We start from the raw sequence: 19171 nt of genomic DNA on the forward strand, positions 1-19171 counted from the left end.
AGGCCTTTTCTACCCGAAGTTGATCAGGCAGTGGTAAAAGCAGGGATTTTATGTGAGAGACTGGAAAAGTATGTGCTGAAAAGGAGCCACAAGTCAGACTTGAGCCCAGGCTGCCTGCTTGGAGGACTATAGCTTTTGTACATGCAACAAACTGATTGGTACTGTGATGGCAGGGTTTAGGAACTCTGGCCTTGTCCAAACATAGGCCATAATTTTTGAACACTCACAAAACGTGTTTTAAGTCACTGAAAATACTCCTTTAGGGAAACTCCTTCTAGGCTAAAGATTTTTAGAAACTCAACTTTAAACGTTTATGTCTACATGGTCGTTGGACCCATTGTATTTGACAAGGTCACCACCTAGTCACATCTTTTTACCGAGCACTTTCAGTCAGATCCACTCCAATTTCTTACAATACAATTATTTTTCTCTTTACTGCTGCCTCAGTAAGCTTGAGAGCAAACTGCTCGTTACGCCAGCAATCACCTGGTGTAACATGTTAAATCTCCAAAAAATAGACAGAAGGCTTTTGAAGAAGAGGAGGTAAATGATTATTGTTGCAAAACTGTCAATTTAAGCTGACAAGCAGCTGTCTACAGCAAAGAGTTCTCACTTATCACAGTAATAAAAGCCTGACTCAATTGTGGATGCTGTGATAGGCTGTAAATATCTGTCAGCTGACAAAACTACTTATCAAAGGCAAGCATAACTTTTTATGTAGTGTAAATCATTTAATACCGCACAATAAACATAGCCTAATAATAATGAGAAGAATAAGAATACTAATGCACATCCAATTGTCACTCAGTCTTTATCGTCTTCAAAAATAAAAGTTTATTCTTCAAACAGATAACAGCCTTAAAATGGGAAATGTTAAAATACAGTCAAAATGCAGGAAATTATATATACTTTGTTAAAAGAATTTTCTAGGGCAGTGGTTCTCAACGTTGGGGTTGGGACCCCATTGGGGGTCGTGAGACACTGAGAAGGGGTCTCCAGATGCCTTAAAAAAAAAAAAAAGGAATATTTGTTAATTTACACTGTTGCCACTTCACACCAGTTTTGCCACATTTCAACCTGTTGTCATCACTTTTTTACCACCAGTTTAGCCAACTTTAACTCATTTTTGCCACTTAAAACCGTTTTTTGTTTGCCACTTTCCACCACTTTTTTTCTGCCTGTTTTTGCAACTTATAAACCAAATCTTGCCAAGCTCTGCCTATTGTTGGCTCTGCTGACCCATAATTGCCACTATTAACCCCTCTTTATGCCACATTTCACAATTTAATATGCCCATTTTGCCAGTTTAACCCATCTCTGCCTATTTCTGCCTCAGCTAACCCTTTTTTTTTTGCCAGTTTACATCAATCTTTCATTCCATTTCCCCAAGTTGCCACCTATTTTTGCTACTTTAATGCCATTTGTGGTTATTTTTTTTGCCACTTTTATCCAAATTTTGGTACTTCGAACCCATTTCTGCTACTTTTAAACTCCAATTTCACCACCTAATAAATTTCCTAGCATTTTTTTTTTTGCCATTATGAACCCATTTTAGCTATTGTAAATGTATTTCAATTTTGTTTTAAACAAAAGTATCAATATTTTTAAGAGGGCTACTTATTGCACAAATGAATTAAAAAGATATGTTTCTTTGATAAGAGTGGTTATGATTCAGGTTAAATATGAAATACCACATCTTAACTTTACAATGGACCATGATTTTGCTGGCCCCCAGTTTGGCTGGGCCTTTTTACCCCCTAATAGCTGACCTTGTCTCCGCATGACTATTCTTGAATGTGCATGACTGTGTTCAGCCACCTTCAGGTACAGTGGGTGTCCCCTGTCTCTGACACCTATTCTGGGGGTAATGGGCTGGAAAGGTTGAGAACCCCTGTTCTAGGGGAAGACCTGCAGCACCCCACCGCCCCGTTTAAATGTCCCACCCACTTTTTCTATGCTTCCAATGCCCTTAAATGTGTAGATGACTTAAACATGTAGAGCTTTGGCTTGTGATGTCGCACTCTCCTGCGTTAGATGTCACTGTTGTGGGACATTATCACTTAAGTTTACAAGGCCATGAGAAACATAGACAAACTAGTGCTGTTACTAACATTGCTAACTGGAATTTTGACATGCTTACATACTTACACAGTTGCTCCCCCACTGTGCTGATGAACACCTGAATGGACTACGGAGGTCACTTCTTCTTCTGCAACACTCTGAAGACATCCTGCCACCAACATTGGTGGTTTTGTTTGTGACTTGATCTGGGTTGGTTGTTAACTTTGAAAATGAAATGGTCATTATAGAGAAACAGTAGAAAACATCACATGGCAAGGACATGATCGTAATTGACCTATGGCTAAGCCACGCCCCCTCCACTCACTCTGACAAACAATGAACATTCACTGACAGACACTATTGCAGTTGTCACAGTAGGAGACATTTCACTGGAGGCCATTGATGATTTTTGGAGACAGAAAGATCACATATCATCTAGAAGTCACCAAAAGGGTCTAAACTACGCATTGGAGGGATATATTAATCATTTTATTGTCGAGAAGGTCGATAATAAGCTTCAGTTACAAGCCAAAATTTACAGGTCCCACTGCAAACATGATAAACCGCATCTCATTGCCATCACAATCTCAGACAGAGGAGACAAAGGATCAGCTTCAAAGTGCCACTGAAGTTAAGGTTTTTGGCTCGTAATATGACAAAAAAAATAACGGCCTTTTTACCATCTTTACCAAGAGTGTCTCTCCGGTAGTTTGGTGCTACAGTATTTACACTGAATCATTCAGCATAACGTTTGCCAACCTTTGTTATCTCGGCTATTACAGATAAGTTAATGAAGCTACTGTAAGCTCCAGAAGTTAATGTTAGTTTAACTAGAGCGCTTTGGACAACAGCTGACAATGATATACGATCACCAAAGAAAAAAAACTACAACAAAAAATGCCAACGAACTCCCAACAAACAACGTGACACAACGAACAATGCAGCTAGGAGCTAACATTAGGCTAACTTTAGCTAACATTAGAGATGTTAAAGATAACTTTATATTTCTTTCCAGCAAAGTGACAACATGTTGCCTCAAATACGATGTTGGCTTACCTTAGAACAGATGTTGTTAATTTTATCCATGTTGAGTTGATGTTGTAGTCGACTGCAAAACTTTTATCCAAAGAAGACACTTTTCTCAGTTTAGATGGGGCTTAGGAAAGGGTAAAAAACACACTCCATCGCCCAGCCTCTCAGGATACCTTGTGTTGGAGTCGCATGTACCCCATGAACACCGTTTGACCATTTTTAAACTTAAAATCTAAAAAAAACCTCATAAAACTGGATGAAAACTGACTTTCTCCCATTCATTTCAATGGACGTCCAGGCAGCCGATGTCCGAGTGTATTGGAGTGGTATACGCACTGTGACTGGCTCATCGCATTTGAGGGCGGGACTTAGCCACAGGTCAATTGCTCTTAAGAGCATGTCATACAGCATGACGGCCACATATGTGTGGACAAGATCTTTGATTATGATAACGGCCATATTAATGTTATCCTCACTTCCAAATTATAGGATACTCTCAATTTACCAATGGCTTTTACTTATAATTTCACAAAAGAAACAAATACATTGCTGTAATCAGAATTAATTGTACCAATTTCTTTTAGATATTTAAACTGAAAACAGAGTAATGCTTTATTCAATGTGCTAAACCCATAACTCAAGCCAAGTTAAACTACTTTCAAAGTGAGATTGATTGAGGATTTACTGTTAATTTAAGTAAATTTGACTCACATATGCAAGTCATTTTTTATACAAATGTATTAGAGAGTTTTACAGAAGCAAATCTGCACCCCAGGAAACTTTCTCTCAAAAATTCTATTAACAAGTGATGTTTCAGGCCAATATGCTCCACCATAGGGTGTTAGAATTTACCTTTGTACCTTTAAGTGCTCTAAAAAAACCATAATATCTTAATTTTCCTTTATGACTTCAATCTTTTTTTAAACATTTGATTGACCACATATCAAACTTTTTCAGCATTGACCATAGAGGGCCACTGACATGTGTGAACCTGCACATGTTTGGACACAGCTGAATTGTATTTAACTAATTAAAGGGAGGGGTTTTAAAAGAGGCACACTGCTGCTAGAACTAGATCGCCCATCATAATGTCATGCTTGCTCTCATGTGTGGAGGTGGTTTTATTTCTTATTAATATTTACCATGATTCCTGTATCTCTGTGTGCCACTTCCGCAGTGCTAACACCAAATGTCCCACTCTAAGCAGAAAGCCAATGAAAACAGATGTGGTCTTTGACTGCTGCACAGTTCCTTATGCATGATGAAGCCTAATGAAGTTAGCGAGGGGAGTCTCAGACAGCGCTAATGGGAGATGGCCAAGAAAACCAGACATGTGATGAGAAAAATACCAACTTCATGTGACCCATGGCTAAGGAGTGGCTCATAGGAGAAGACAAACACTCATTTGTGTTGTTTTCTTCAGTCAGTGATGAGGCATTGAGGAGGATCCACCACTCAGGCAAGTACTGTGCTGTTTAAGATATATAATGTTCAAGTTTCTAACTAAAAGGCCTATGTACAGCTTTTTCATGTAAGGATGTATAGTTACGTTTGCCTACAACTGTTTCAGAGGACACAGGCTGCTCAGTGATTTTATGATGTGTGTCGGCATATTGAGTATCTGACAAAAAGAGTCTGAATGCTAAAGAAGGAGGAGAAACTCGCATCAGGTAATGTGGGTTTTTTTGCCTACAGGATATGGCCTTCTTATTTTTAGTAGGATATTTATTTCAAGAATGTGTCATTTATTTGTTTATTTCTGTCCTGGTTTTACTCACTTTTCTTGCACAATGGTTTATAAATGGCAAACTGTATTCGCACCAAACCCAGAGGCTTTAATAAGTGCTCATGCGTTGATTATTAGACTAATGCAGATGCTGTTAGCTTCAAGAGATATGTAAATGAAATGCTGTCTAAAATACAGTCACCACTGTGGCTTTAGAAAAGGAAACCTGAGAACAAAATAGTGCTGTGCATTAGACATTACAGTTTGATTCATTTTTATTGTAAAAACACTTCACAGCTGTTTTTAATGATTATTTTGACTTGGCCTGATTAGTCGGTTATCTAGATTAAATGATGTTTGCCTATCACAAATATACTACAATAATACTGCAGAATGTATCAGTAAGTATGTACAGTTTAAAGCAAAAATCAACTGACCAAACCTCAGCCCTTAAACTTTATAGTATCTTCTAATGGCCTTTGCCTTTATTGACATTTTTTTTCTGATGCAGTTTTTCAGATCTGTAACCTGATTAAAAAGCACTACGCACACAAACCCTGCACTCAACCTGAGTGTGCAACCTCTATTTTTCTATTCACTGACAGTAGAAGGCTAAATTGACTTAAATTTTGGACTAAAAAATGGTTAAGATGATTTTGTAAAACCTTAGCAAAAAAAAAAAAAAAAAAAAGAAAACAGAGCAACCATCCACTCCTTACTGAGCCTTTTGTGTTTTTCTTTCTCTGTCATGTGGCTGTGAGAACAAATTTTGGCCTTTGTTACTTTCTATGGTTAATATCAAGATAATAGGTGGGCAAAGCATGGTGTTTAAAGGGCGGGACTTCAGCTGCAGCTTTGAATAGTCAACCACCCACTTAAATGGCTTTGTAGGATGTGTGAAAATGGTAACCTGACACGCCAAATGGATTTGTTTCACACACCCATCTGGAAAACCTTCAATACTAAGCATTTGGGAAAGGGCAGAGGATTTGAAAAAACTTGGAGTGTGATAAAATAAACATTCTGTTTGTCACATCTTTACAGGCCTATCAGAGCAACAAAACACGTGACATAGCTGCGACCTAGGTGCATGTGCGCAGCTACCGAGGAATAACGCAAACCATGGCTACTATAGACATGTCAGTACACGACTTTTGTCGTTTTTGAAAAGAAAACAACTCACTGCTGTTCTTTGTTCTTCTTTTAACGAAGAAATGTCATTAAGTTCTGATGAAAGTGGTACTTTAGCAGCACCCACGCTAAGTTCTTGCACCATAATTGCACCGGCGTCTTGTTGCTGCTTGCTTACATCACGACTCCGCCGCACCTGAAAGTACTGCCCCTTGTTGCTGATTGGTCCTGTCACTTTCTAACCAGGTTCAGACGGGAGCTTTACAAGATGGATTTGCCAGTGAGAAACAAGGAAACAGGTGAATCCATCTGCTTTGCAAGGTTATGAAAATGGAAAAAAATGAAACTATTCAGAAAAAACAAATGCGTACAAAAGTTTCAGAGTGATTGTGAAAGGTGATTTACTCAACATTGCATTGTACTAACTTGTCAAAGGTCTTACAAGGAATTATGTGCATGTTGAGACATGTTGGCTTTATTAGATTAACAAAAGTGTTTTCCATGTGGTGCATATAAAGAAAAGCACTAAATTTATATGGTTTATCAAGCTTAGCGTTAGTTCATGCAGGACATGGAAGTCATACACCCAGCCATGATCAGCTGACAGATAGCTGCACCCAGTTATTGCCTCCCAGCTGCATTTTGCATTAAAATGATTAAATGTATGATGAGATTGTTCCTGAACAAAAGAGAAAATTCATTTAAAAATAGATTCCCCTGTATGCTGAAAGTTTTGAGCAATGCATTCTGGGTAGTGAATTCATCAGGCTGGATTGTTCTTCTCATATCCTTTTGAATGTACTCACCTCTCTCTACATTAGTTACTTCTTCATCATTGTCATGTTTTGCTAAAACTGCACTTGGTTTTACATTTTGAAAGATTTTAAGGATCCACAGCAAAAAGAACAATGCCATCAGGTGACATCACTGACCTTTAGAAATTCAGTTTCATCCCTCAAACCTTATTTTCAAGCCCATGCAGTTTTAGCTAAGTGGACAATGACGAAGAAGCAACTGTAATGTTGGTGGAAGTGAGTTCTTTCAAAAAGATGACAGCCTGGATGGGAAAACATTTTTGAAATTGTCTGAAAAATTGAGGCATAAGGTGTGTTACCTTATAAAGCATACATATTAGAGACACTTAAATGTAATAAAGCCTGCCTTTTTGAAAATCTATTTTTTTCCTTTATTGGAGTGATAGGACAGTGGATAGAGCTGAAAACACGGATGAGTTGGGGGGAATGACATGCAGTGAAAGAGCCACAGGCCAGATTTGAACTACGTGCAGTGTTAACCTTGCAAAGCAGATGGATAAGTCTGTTTCCGTGTTTTTCACTGGTGAATCCATCTTGCAACGCTCCAATCTGAACCGTTAGGATCTGGTTAGAAAGTGACAGGACTAATCAGTGAGGGGCAGAACTTTCGGGCTTGGCGGAGTCGTGACATAAGCATGCAGCGACAAGAGGTCAGTGCAATTATGGGGAGGACTTAGGTGTGGATGCTGCTAGAACGCCAGTTTTAGCAGAACTTGATGACATTCCTTCGTTAAAAGAAGAACAAAGAACAGCATTTACTCCTTCGGTAAGGGTGCAGTAGGGTCGCGGCTACGTCACGTGTTTTATTGCTCTGATTGGCCCGTAAAGATGTGATGGACTGAACGTTCATCCTATCATCCTCTGAGTTTTTTAAAAGGCTCTGCCCTTTCCTAAATGCTGTCTATGAGTGGCGTAACAGATGAATGTATGAAAACAAATCCATCAGGCGTGTCAGGTTAGTGCAGTGTTGCCAACTCACTAGAAGCCACTAAATGACATCATCACCACTGGCAATGTGCATGAAATTGAGTAGAGAGAGGAATAATGTCATTGGAGAGACAAAAAGTCAGTAAAAAAAAAAAAGTCACAAATCCAACCTTCCTCCTTTATCAGGGCTTGGGACAAGCAAAAGGGAACCAAAAGAGTCACACTGGCAGGTTTATTCTTTATTTAATTTTATTATTAGTTTTTAAAAACATTTTTTCAAAGGTTTTTTTTTGTTTTTTTTTTTGTTTGTTTTTTAGTTTCTTTTTCTTACATTTGGCTTGGTTTTTAACCTTATGGTTCACAGAGCCTACAACAAGTCACAGAAAAACATCTTTAACCATAATATTTTAAACATTTTTTGTATTAAACCTACTTTAATAATCTAAAAGGACCAAAAAGAAACACTAGAAAAAACTGTTGAGGTGAATTTGTGGCACAATTCATTTGCACTCTGGATGCGGAGAGGTGACTGCAGGGCGATGACTGGACTACTGGTGAGTGATTTGGGACAGTGGCCCTTGGCAGTATCTGCTGCTCACTGAGAAGAGTGAAGAATGATACACACTTTTATGTCTGACTCTCCAAAATTCTCCAATAATGCCAGACAAAATCACTAGAATCACTAGAGAGGTCTGAATTCTCACTTGCAACAAGTCGTCGTTGCTAAGTCAGCAACACTGCATACGTGGGGAACAACCTAACCAGTAGACCAGCCGTCTCCAAATGGCATCTCCTACAGGTCAGATCCGGCCCACGAGACCACATTACCTGGCCCACATTGAGTCATGTCAGAACATTAAACAAAGAGGAAAAAGTATGAAATAAGGGGCACAATATAAAGTGCACTTGGCATCTCCTATTTTGAGTTCATGCCACACCTTAGACTTGATCCTTTCTCTTGGCACTCCCTTTACATGTTTTTGTGCTCTTATTCGCTACTGTCAGACCAGCGAAAAAAACAGTGTAAGTCACAGACGTTCTGGATCTGTTTCAAGCCAAGAGCAACACATCCAGCTTGAGAAGGTGCAAAGTTGACAAGGGAAAATCATCAGCTTAAATCTGACTGAACTGAACAGTTTTTTTGTCTACATGCATCCACTTTAATCCCAGTTTATTATCACTCTAGGCTGTAATTGTGGGCTAATATTGTTTTAAGAGTGTATTTAGTCTGGTATGCCACTGAACACCAGTAAAAACTTATATTCACTATTATATTGAGAAGAAACAATATCTGCACACATCCAAAAAATTTTAATGGTGTCATGGGTGGGAAAAAAATCCGATGTCTGGCCCTTGGCTTTCTGTCCTTGAAATATTTTGGCCCTTGGGAAAAATTAACTGGGGGATCCAGCACTACACCATCTGCTCCCCTAAAGCCAGCATGTCTTAACATTCAGAGTTCTTTTTAAGGACTCAAGGTTTGGGTCTGAACTTCAGCTAGTTTGACTTTTTACTAAGGGGTTTTCAGGAGCGATATATCAATACTGGTCATTAGTCATGTATAAGACAGATAACTGATGAATGGACGATATGCATTTTTTATGACAAACAAATGTATGTCTTATGTCTCAATGTGAAAAAAGTAAAGCTGCATGTTAAATAAAACAAACATCATAGAGCAAGATAGTAGTAGCAGGAAACAGGAAGTAATGTCGCACATGCCCTGTGTCAGTGCCCACATGGCCTCACTGTTGATTTGCTGGCAGTCATGTGACATCAAGCCAGACAAGTAGAATTGTAATACGGACATTAGGTCACTTTGTAGAGAGTGAAAAGAAAGCCAGAGGGGACGCTGCACCTTGCAGTGGAGTAGCACACCTTGTTATTCATTTCATTGAATAACAGAAAAATTAAAATGCCAATAACAGTTATCGGCTAAATGCCTTGACATCTATAACTGGACAGGACGATAATCGGCTGACCCCTTATTTAAACTTGCGAAGAATTTGTTTTGTTTAATTCCAAGCACTTTTTCATGATTGTCTCAGTGAACCAAAAAAAAAGAGCAACTCTAAAGCCTCATACAGACTGTGTGTGTTTTAAGCAATCTTCTGGCTGTGTGACATGAACCTCAGATGACATCAAGTTTGATGTGTACAGACTGTTAACCTGAAAACCTTCCATAAACGGTGTTTGGGAAAGGGCAGAGCCTTTGAAAAAAAACACTCGAAGGGTGACTGGATGAACATTCCGTCTGTCAATCTTTACGGGCTAATCAGAGCAACAAAACATGTGACGTAGCCGCGACCGGGCTGCACTGCTACATAGGAATTAACTCCATAGAGAACTGCATAACACGAACCATGGCGACTATAGACATGTCAGTACACAACTATTGTCATTTTTGAAAAGAAAACAACTCACTGCTGTTCTTTGTTCTTCTTTGACCGAAGAAATGTTGTAATGTTCTGATAAAACTGGCGCTTTAGCCACGTCCACACTAATGTCGTCCACCGCAATTGCACCGGCGTCTTGTCTCTGCTTGCTTACATCACAACTCTGCCGCGCCCAAAAGCACTGCTTTTTTTTCTTAATGCTGATTGGTCCTGTCACTTTCTAACCAGGCCCCAAACGGTTCAGATGGGAGCTTTGCAAGATGGATTCCCCAGTGAGAAACACAGAAACGGGTGAATCTAGGGTTGCAAGGTTGGCAGGCTGTATGATTACAACTCCCAAAATGCAGCTGATCCGCAGGCTACGACATCGCCTGTATGCAAGAAATAAACCTCATAAAAGTGTGGAGCACTGCACCAGTGTGCATCATCCATCTACGCCACCAGTCCCATGGTAAATAATGAAGCAAAGCAACAACAAAGCCACTATAATCGTGGCAATCAAATGCTTAGAAAAACATTTGGGATCAAGATTTTGCACAAACTTACGCTTTTTTGGCATTGTCTCTATTCTAATGCTGTGTGATTTGTTTGTTGGCACCAGTGTCGCGTTTATTACCTCCGCCAAGGAGGTTATGTGATCAGCAGGGTTCGTTTGTTAGTTAGTTAGTTTGTTAGCAACATAACTCAAAAAGTTATGGTCGGATTTTGTTGAAATTTTTAGGAAAGCAAGAAATGGCATAAGGAAGAACTGATTCGATTTTGGGAGTGATCTGGATCACCGTCTGGATCGAGGAATTTTTAAAATGATTCTTTACTATTGGGAGATGGGGCTAATGGCAGAGATCTGCGCTCTCTGAGTGCTTTTCTAGTCGTTACTTCATTTCTTGCTACGTTCAAATTGGTTGGTCAGTCATTGTAGATAGTAGCAGCAGTCACACTGTGAAATGGTCATCCTAAATCTCTGACACTGTCTAAATTTTATCCCAGGTTATACTTGGTTGCAGGACCAGGACAACGTCCTACTATCAAACTGTCTCAAAGTGTGACATAGGACCTCACCATAAAAATGGTCGCTGAATAGCAAAAAGGGAAAAAGACTATCCTTGCAGCAGTTTGCCCGTTTGTTGACCCTTTACCTCATGACTGCTGAGATTAGATCTCTTCTCTGCTGATGTGAAGCTAAGCTTGAATATTAATGTGATTTGTGCTCTTTTTTTCTTTACTTCAGCCCGCTTCAACTTGGATGAAGCAACAGTGTTCAGCATGCAGACTATAAAGACAGTGGAGACCCAGGTGCCCTTTCTTAAAGAGAGTTTCTTCACCACCACTTTCAAAGGCAGAAGGAAGAGCAGTGTTACCAACATCCTTCGTAAACAACAGCAGCACTCATTCCTGCATCAACAACAACAGCAGAGCATTTTTGAGCAGCAGCAGCAGTATCCCAAGCAATTTCCTTCCCCTGCGGTTGAAAATGGACAAGGACAGAGCACTCCGGATCATCAGCGCCTCACTCGCTCCAACAGCAGCCCGTTATGCAAGACACCAGAGCGCACGGGAGCAGACGGGGATAGAAAGGAGGGGCAAAAAGAGAGGAAGGATCAGAGAGCCATTGAGCATGAGCAAGAGAGGAGGGAGGGAGAGTGGGGAGTGAGTGGTAGTGAGCCCGCGGCTGTCAGTGCCAGTCTCCTCCTACTTTCATCATCAGCTGCATCGGCAACACAAGGGGAGGCAACATCATCCTCACAGCTGCCTCTAACTGTGGTGGGCAGACAGCAGGGATTAGACAGCTCTAAAAGGGCTCTGACCGACAGAGGAGTAGCATCAGTTGCAGCCCCGGAAGAAGCCCAGCATGTCCAGCAGCCTCGACCCCAACAGCATGGCCTATTAGCCAAGGGTGTGCGCCTGTTTAGGAACATGGGAAACCAGGAGGCAAAGCAGAAGAAAGGAGCGGGTAACGGCGGAGCAGCAGGGGATGTGGCCTGTGACGGTGATGCTGATGAGAGGGAAGTGGACAAGAAATCCAAAAAGTCCCACAGTAAGACGAGCAAAGGAGGAGAGAGTAGCAGCAAGAAGAAGTCAAAGTCAGAGTCAAAGAGTTCTGTGTTTTCAGGGATGAAGATCAGGAAGAGTTTATCAAAGGCCAAAGGGTTGTCCAAGGATGACATGCTGGAGGATGGCAGGTCGGGACACTCGGGGAAATCAGGGCTCAAGCCTGGCACTGAGGCAAGTCTGTCAGCTGACGAGATGGGCATGTTGTCAGATGTAGAGGGGGATCTAAGCCGCTTGACCTCAGACAGTCATCAATCGATGGTGGGAGAAATTGGCCGGAAGACAAGCTCTGGCTCGGATGCTGACCTCTACAGTTTTCATTCAGCTGCTGCTGAGAATGAAGACCTGCTTTCTGACATCCAGCAGGCCATTAGAGACCAATGTGTGGCCAGTGACAGGGTGCTGGAAATGGTGGCTGAAGGGACCACTTATGAAGGGGGCAGACCAACTGAGAAGGTACTTAAAGATGGTTTCCCTCACACTGTTGCCAGTGAATGTGCGCCTCATGAAAAGAATAAGAAATTAGAGAACGAGAGTTGCGACATACCCATATCAAGGAATTCATCCGGTCCAGGTTCTCTGAGTGAGAGCGGCCCACCATCATCAGCCCCAGACACAGAAAGAAGCAGTGGCAGCGTTTTCCCCAAAACAAACAGCACATATAGCTTTCCTGAAACTACAACTACCACCAACACCTCGTATGAGAGCGCAGATGAGCCCCAGGATGACCTGGAGAGCCCAGTTGTAAACCAGCAGCACAGTCGAGGAAATCTGTGTGTGCCATGTGTCCGCTTAGATCCTGTGGTTGCAGGAGCTGGACCAATCGGGTGTCACAAGAGTGCGAGCAGTATGGACCTGTCAGTAGAGATGGAAGGGGAGGAGGAGGACCTTCAAAGGCATGACTTCCTGTCCCTGAAAAGAAGGAAGAGTAGCTTGTCTTTTAGCCAGCTGACACCAGACATCCTCCCTGGTTCCCAGTCCAGACGGACGTCCTCAACTTCCCCATCCACTGTCAAACTCTACCCTCCAGTCCATCCGTCCTATGTTAAAACTACCACCAGGCAGCTCACCTCTCCCATCGGTTCCCCCCTTACCAGCCCCAATATTCCCAGGAAAACAGAAACCACCACTGGTTCAGTGGAAGCCAGCAGGGCCCAGCAGTTTAGGAAGCACAAGCAGAGATCATGCTCAATTGCCGGGCCCATTGGTGTGTCCACAGACTGGCTTACAGAGCTGGAGGATCTGAGAACAAGGCAGGCTGGTGGAGGTAGATTCTCAGAGCCAGAGACACCAGAGAAGAATCACACAGGGGGGAATTACTGGACTCTGGGTTCTAGGAGAGCACATCATGGACGGAAGAGCTCCACTTCCATGGTACCCTACCTGGATGTCTTCTCTGGTGAGTTTTGAATTACACAGGTAGCTGTACTGTTTGTACTCATTAAGGTCAGTCATACAGAGACCATGAGCTGTTTATAATACTCTAATCTCACTCTCCAAAAAAAGGCTAGTAATGGAAAGCAATCCAATATCCATTAGCAATTTATCCCCACATGTGCTAGCATGGCGATAACCATGGATTGCGTAGTTTTGCCAGAAGAAAGAGTTAAATTTTCATATTACATGGTATTTGGAGGCTTCTTGATTGGATTGTGTGCAGGGAGGGGAAAAGGAGTGGGCTGACAATTTGAACCAATGGGATGGCACAGGGAAGGAAAACATGAATGAAAAGGAGCCAGGAGTTCTGTCCTCAGAGGAAGCTATGAATTACATCACAGCCTTTCATTAGAGAAAAAACACACACATACCATTGAATGAAGCCACGATAAGTCCTGCGTTTCTGCATGGATGTTAAGGTAAAAACAAAAGGCCAGAGATATGATTATCCTATTTTCAACCAATACCATCAGAGGACGAAACTATCTGGGTGCCAGGTTAGATCAGTAGGTACAGAAGCTATAGTCCTCAACTCACTGGTCGCAGCAAGATATATATGACATTAGATGTCATGAGATGTCACTATGGGTGGGCAGAGCTGGCATGGAGGGGGTAGCTCTGGGATAGTGGCGATCACTGTTCAGCCCTCTGAAGGCGTCCTGGGTCAAACTGAGCGAAACACAGGCGAAGGAGGGTTCCCAGTTGACAACCCTGGTGAAGTGCTGTCTTTTGGCCAAGGATGCCTATAAGGAGAGTTAAGGGGAGCGCTGTCTGGGCCCAACCAAACTGGGGGCCCATGGAGGTCAGCAAAATCTTAGTCTATTGAAAAGTTAAGCTATGATAAGCGTAGTTTATTTCTTTTTTACCTGAATAAAAAATAACACTCTTATCAAAGCAACACATTTTTAAAGGTAAAATAAGCAGAAATTGGTTTACGTGGGTTTATAGTGGCAAAAAAGTGGAGAAAATTGGTTAAAAGTGTTAAAAAAAAAAACTTTAAGTGGCAGAAATGTGCAGGAGTGAAGAGAAATTATTTAAAAGTGGGCCAAAGTAGGTCTGAAGAGGCAAAAATAAGCAGAAATTGGCACAAATTGGTTGAAATGAGATGCTAAGGGGTTACAAGTGGCAAATATGGCCAGAAAAAGTGATGAAAAGGGGTTGCAAGGGAAATAAATGGAGTAAAAGTGGTAGGAATGGGGAGAAAAGTTAGTGAAATTTGATGTAAAAGGGTCAAAAATGGGTCTATATAGCCAAAAAATTATGCAGAAAAGGGTATACATTGTTTTGAAGGGACAAAAAAATCCCAAATAAGTAGTGATAAGGGGTTACAATGGCAAAAATTGATTTAAAGTGGCAAAAATGGGCATTACAATGACTAAGTGCAGTTAAAACTGGCAAAAATGGGCATTAAAGTGTTGAAAAGATGTTTATAATGGCAAAATGTGTTAACAGAGGCAAAAACAGATGCAAAGTGGCAGGAATAGCCAGATAAAGTGGTGAAAAAGGGCTAGAAGTGACCAAGTATTTGAAGATGGCAGAAATGGGCAGAATAGGTGGTGAGATTGAATTAAAAAGGGGCAAAAATGGGTCAAAATAGGCAAAAACAATTTGAACAAATTGGTTTAAAATGTCAAAACAGGCTGAAGAAGTAGTTATAAGGGGTTACAAGTGGCAGAAAATGATTTAAAGTAGCAAAAATGGGCATAAAAATAACTGATTGCAGTTAAAGAATTGACCATGGTAGGCATAAAAAGTGGCAAAAAAGATGCTGATAGTGGCAAGTATGGATTAGCAGAGGCAACACTAGGGAGAGGAAGTGGTAAAAGGGGTTACAAGTGATAAAATAGATTTACAGAATGGAAAAACCAGTCAAAAGTGGCAAACACCAGAAGAAAAAAGTGTAAAAAATTGATGATTCTACTGATTCAGCACACATATATGGATAGGATCAATACATCACAACTTGGGAGGGCTTGTTTTCTGAGTTTTCAGAGACCCAGTGAAATTTGCGGGCTGGCCTGCTGTGGCTACCCATCAGTCTGCATGGCTGACTAGGGAAGCCAAGTAATGAGTCAGGAATTTCTTCCCTGAGTGTTGATCTTTTTTGTGAGGCACAGGTATCTTGTGTTCATTCAGAATCATGTTTGGTACTTGTCTTCCCTCATTCTCTCTTCCCGTATTTCCTCTCTCTCTTTTTAGCAGTCCTATCAAAATTAAATCAAAAAGCCCCTCCAAAAATAATTGTAAATAAAGTCAGTCCCTCTCCATTTAAATTTACTTCCAAGACCAACAGACACATTTGGAAATGTAAATATTCCCCTTAAAATGAATTTAAAAAGATGCTAAATTTTAAAAATTGGTTTTCAAAAGCTTCTGGGTACCGCACCACTCAGCAAATGTAACCCAAACAAGCCTGCAACCTTTTTGTTTCAATGGTTTAAATTTACACCTGTCTGCAAGTTGTTGTGTAGCGATGGTTGCACTTAGTGACTGGAGCACACCACCTTCTGTGATGGCTGAGCAGTTTTTCATATTTTGAAAACACAGATAATCATACCTAGTCAGAACAAGCCACAGTTGATGGTAGGATCATTCTGCTGTCACTTTAGGACTTTAGGTCCTTTCACTTCATTTAATTTAGCCCTCTACTCTCACAGAGCATCATTGTCCTCTTGTTCAGAGGGGAACAAAGGCTACCTCTATCAAAATATTGGCTTGTCATTTTCATTGCCTGGAATCCCCAATGAACTGGATGTTTTTCTTATTTGCCTTTCTCTAAGCCCTGTCCTCGTTGAGATTAAGTAATTATGCAATAGCACTGTGAAATCACTATGCTAATTGCCTATTGGTTTAATTTCTAATGACTTACAAATTATGACATTATACAGTATATGACAGCTTGAGCTCTAAAACTGTGGTCCAAAGCTCATGAAAACGATGATGAAACAGTGGTGGCTCTTTATCTCAGAGTGTCTTTAGAACAGAAGGACTGTTCTGATAAAACAATGACACTTTGTTCTCCTGTCTGTTGTGGTGCCTTTGGAGAGCTCAGCTGCTCTCCACTGTCTGAGCTCTGTGCCCGTTAATAAGAGGAGCGAATGACAGCACTGCCACCCACCCGAGGCAATGCCATCCTCTGATTCCACTGTGTTAGGCTCAAGAAAAGCACATGCACACACGGAGCACACTTGTGGAGGCTAAGCTAAAGTGACAGTTCATCTGCATGACAAATATAAGATATGAAATCTATTCACATTTCATCAGGTGAATGATGCACTGAAGCCAAATAATGGAGGTACCGTGGAGTTTGGACAATGACATTTGACCGGCGTGATATTTGATGAAACTGCACTGATCAGCTCATGGGTTTCAGAGGTCATGTCTGAGGAGGAGAGGCTTGGAAGATGCAAAGAGAGAAAATTCCATGAGACTGATAACATAACTCTGGGTTTAAACAACTAAAATGGAATTAATTTAACCTTTTATTTGTGTTAGAGTCAGACAAGGTTCTCTATGTCTGAAAGGCTGTACTTTCTTTTTTGAATTACATCACACAATCTGGTAAACACAATCACAATAGTACTAATCGTTGTCCACAGGACCATTAGTCATATGACTATGGCTCACTCATTCAGTGTTTACCTCTAAATCACATGCTATTTTCAAGATTTCCAGCTAGTCTGACTTCAGTGTTTCATGGTTTGATTTTCTTAGTGTTAGAGACAGGTTTTCTTTTAAAAACGGGATCCTGTGATGTCACATAGTCAATTTTTTCCTACTAGTAATGATTACATCGTCTCCTGCTAGCATGAAAGAAACAGAGGCTTCACTTGTCTGGGAAATCCCACACAAGGATGTGACCAGTTTCTCATTCACAAATTAGATAAGCCTTGTGTATTTTTCTGTTAATTCACATTTTTTACTCATTTAAAAGGAACCCTACATGATCAGACAAATCCAGCTTAATTGATAGATATTCATATCTCTTACATCACCAGTTTACTCTGAACTGGGAAAATCTGGGAGAGTCTCAATTCTGCTGCAGTTTGTGTCCATGCGGCTGTTCACGAGGACAGCATAACCGCGGCTTATGTTCAGGTTGTTGACAACCGTAAAGCTCTGAGTACTGTTAGTTACACTTGGTCTAATCCTCATAATATTCCAATTTCTTAGTGATCTCCCAAACTCTTCCTTTTTTATATGCAAATAAACATGGAGCCCCATTCAGCTTCTGTAGCTTTTAAAAAAAAGGGAATAATGGCGACATACAGCAAAAACGACTGGTATGTTAATCAGACAGACCTTTACCCACTTTTTTTTTTTTTTGTGTGTGTCATTAAACACAGTGTTGCGCATGTTGCAACAGAGCATCTAAAAGACTGGCCAGGCGATCTTGGCTAAATTCTAATACTGAAGACATGAACCAGGTTAGCCTAAACAGAATCAATACCCCTTCAATAAATAAATCACGCTATCCAGAGATCTTAACAGCAAAGATTTTTCTCATGCTTGCTATATCTCGGGATGGCATGAATCAAACCAATCTGTATTCTTCAATTCTGTCTCTACATGTTGAGCACATTTTTTATAAAGTGAGCCTTTATATGCATAAAATGAAAATGGAAAAAACAAAACTAGAAAAAGAGTTAACACAGATTATTTTTGCGGTATGTTGTCATTATATCTTGTTTGTAAAGACTATTGAAGGTGAATAGGGCTCCATAATTCTAGCCATGTATCCTAGGGAGTGCATGGCTAAAAACCCCTGTATGGATAGATACATTAATGACTGTACGTATTTAAATACAATAAAAATTTGTTTAAAAGCAAGAAATCCATAGTAGCATGAATCTGAATGAGGATCAACAAGCTTTATGCTATAAAGGAGGTGGCTGGGGTGGTGGAGGTTAAGCTTTGCCAGCAGCGTGGTGCATCAGCACTGTGTTGAGAGAAAGAGCTGTAATTGGCTGTGGGCACTGGGAGGCGATGATTGCGATCCGCTGGCAGCCAGCAGATCATGGTTTGGCCTGTGACTACCATGTCCAGCATGAACTAACGCTGAGCTTCATGATTAGAATAGACCAGGTGCAGATAGCGGTACTTAGAGCTGCAAAGGCGCAAACAACCTTGACTTAATACTCACCCAGGTAGCATAGCTTTCTTTCCCTCTATCTCAGCAAGCACTAATGAAATAAGCTTTATTTGCCATCTTTTTGCCTCTATGACTACATTCAGTTTGATTGAAGTAAGGTTTGCATGATTTTCTCCTCTCTGCCAGTGCAATCATGTTCATAATATAAAGAGTTGATGGGTGACTAATGCATAGAAATAGTGCGGGCAGAGGCCTTATGACATCACACAACCCAGAGTGCAGTGCGGGCTAAAACATGTCGGCATCTAGGTGAGTTAATTCAAATTCTTATTTAAAACTTTTTCAAAATGCAGGTATCTGGTGAGTTTTTCTGTTCATTAAACATATTAGAGATACAAATATCCAATATGAGGAATTTGTCTGATCATTCAGAGTTTTAGGCTCTTTTTTCTGACATCTGACACAATTTCTCAAATTCAACCATCAAATGTAGTTCAGACATTGA

General features: G+C 40.7%; 1 protein-coding gene across 2 annotated transcripts in view; it reads left to right on the forward strand.

The window, feature by feature from the left end:
- Nucleotides 1-4166: 4166 nt before the first annotated feature.
- The window catches only part of LOC121511236 (formin-2), an 87302-nt gene continuing 72297 nt past the window's right edge, over nucleotides 4167-19171 (forward strand). Inside the window, exons 1-3 of one of the 2 annotated variants that reach the window (XM_041789838.1) lie at nucleotides 4167-4208; nucleotides 4301-4552; nucleotides 11317-13536. In XM_041789838.1, the coding sequence (XP_041645772.1) occupies nucleotides 4459-4552; nucleotides 11317-13536 (2314 nt within the window). In that variant the 5' untranslated portion in view covers nucleotides 4167-4208; nucleotides 4301-4458. Of the gene's footprint in view, nucleotides 4209-4300; nucleotides 4553-4692; nucleotides 4764-11316; nucleotides 13537-19171 lie in introns of those variants that run through there. The other variant, XM_041789839.1, reaches the window with a different exon arrangement.

The sequence above is a fragment of the Cheilinus undulatus genome, linkage group 6 (genome assembly GCF_018320785.1).
Source record: "Cheilinus undulatus linkage group 6, ASM1832078v1, whole genome shotgun sequence".
NCBI classification, from domain to species: Eukaryota; Metazoa; Chordata; class Actinopteri; order Labriformes; family Labridae; genus Cheilinus; species Cheilinus undulatus.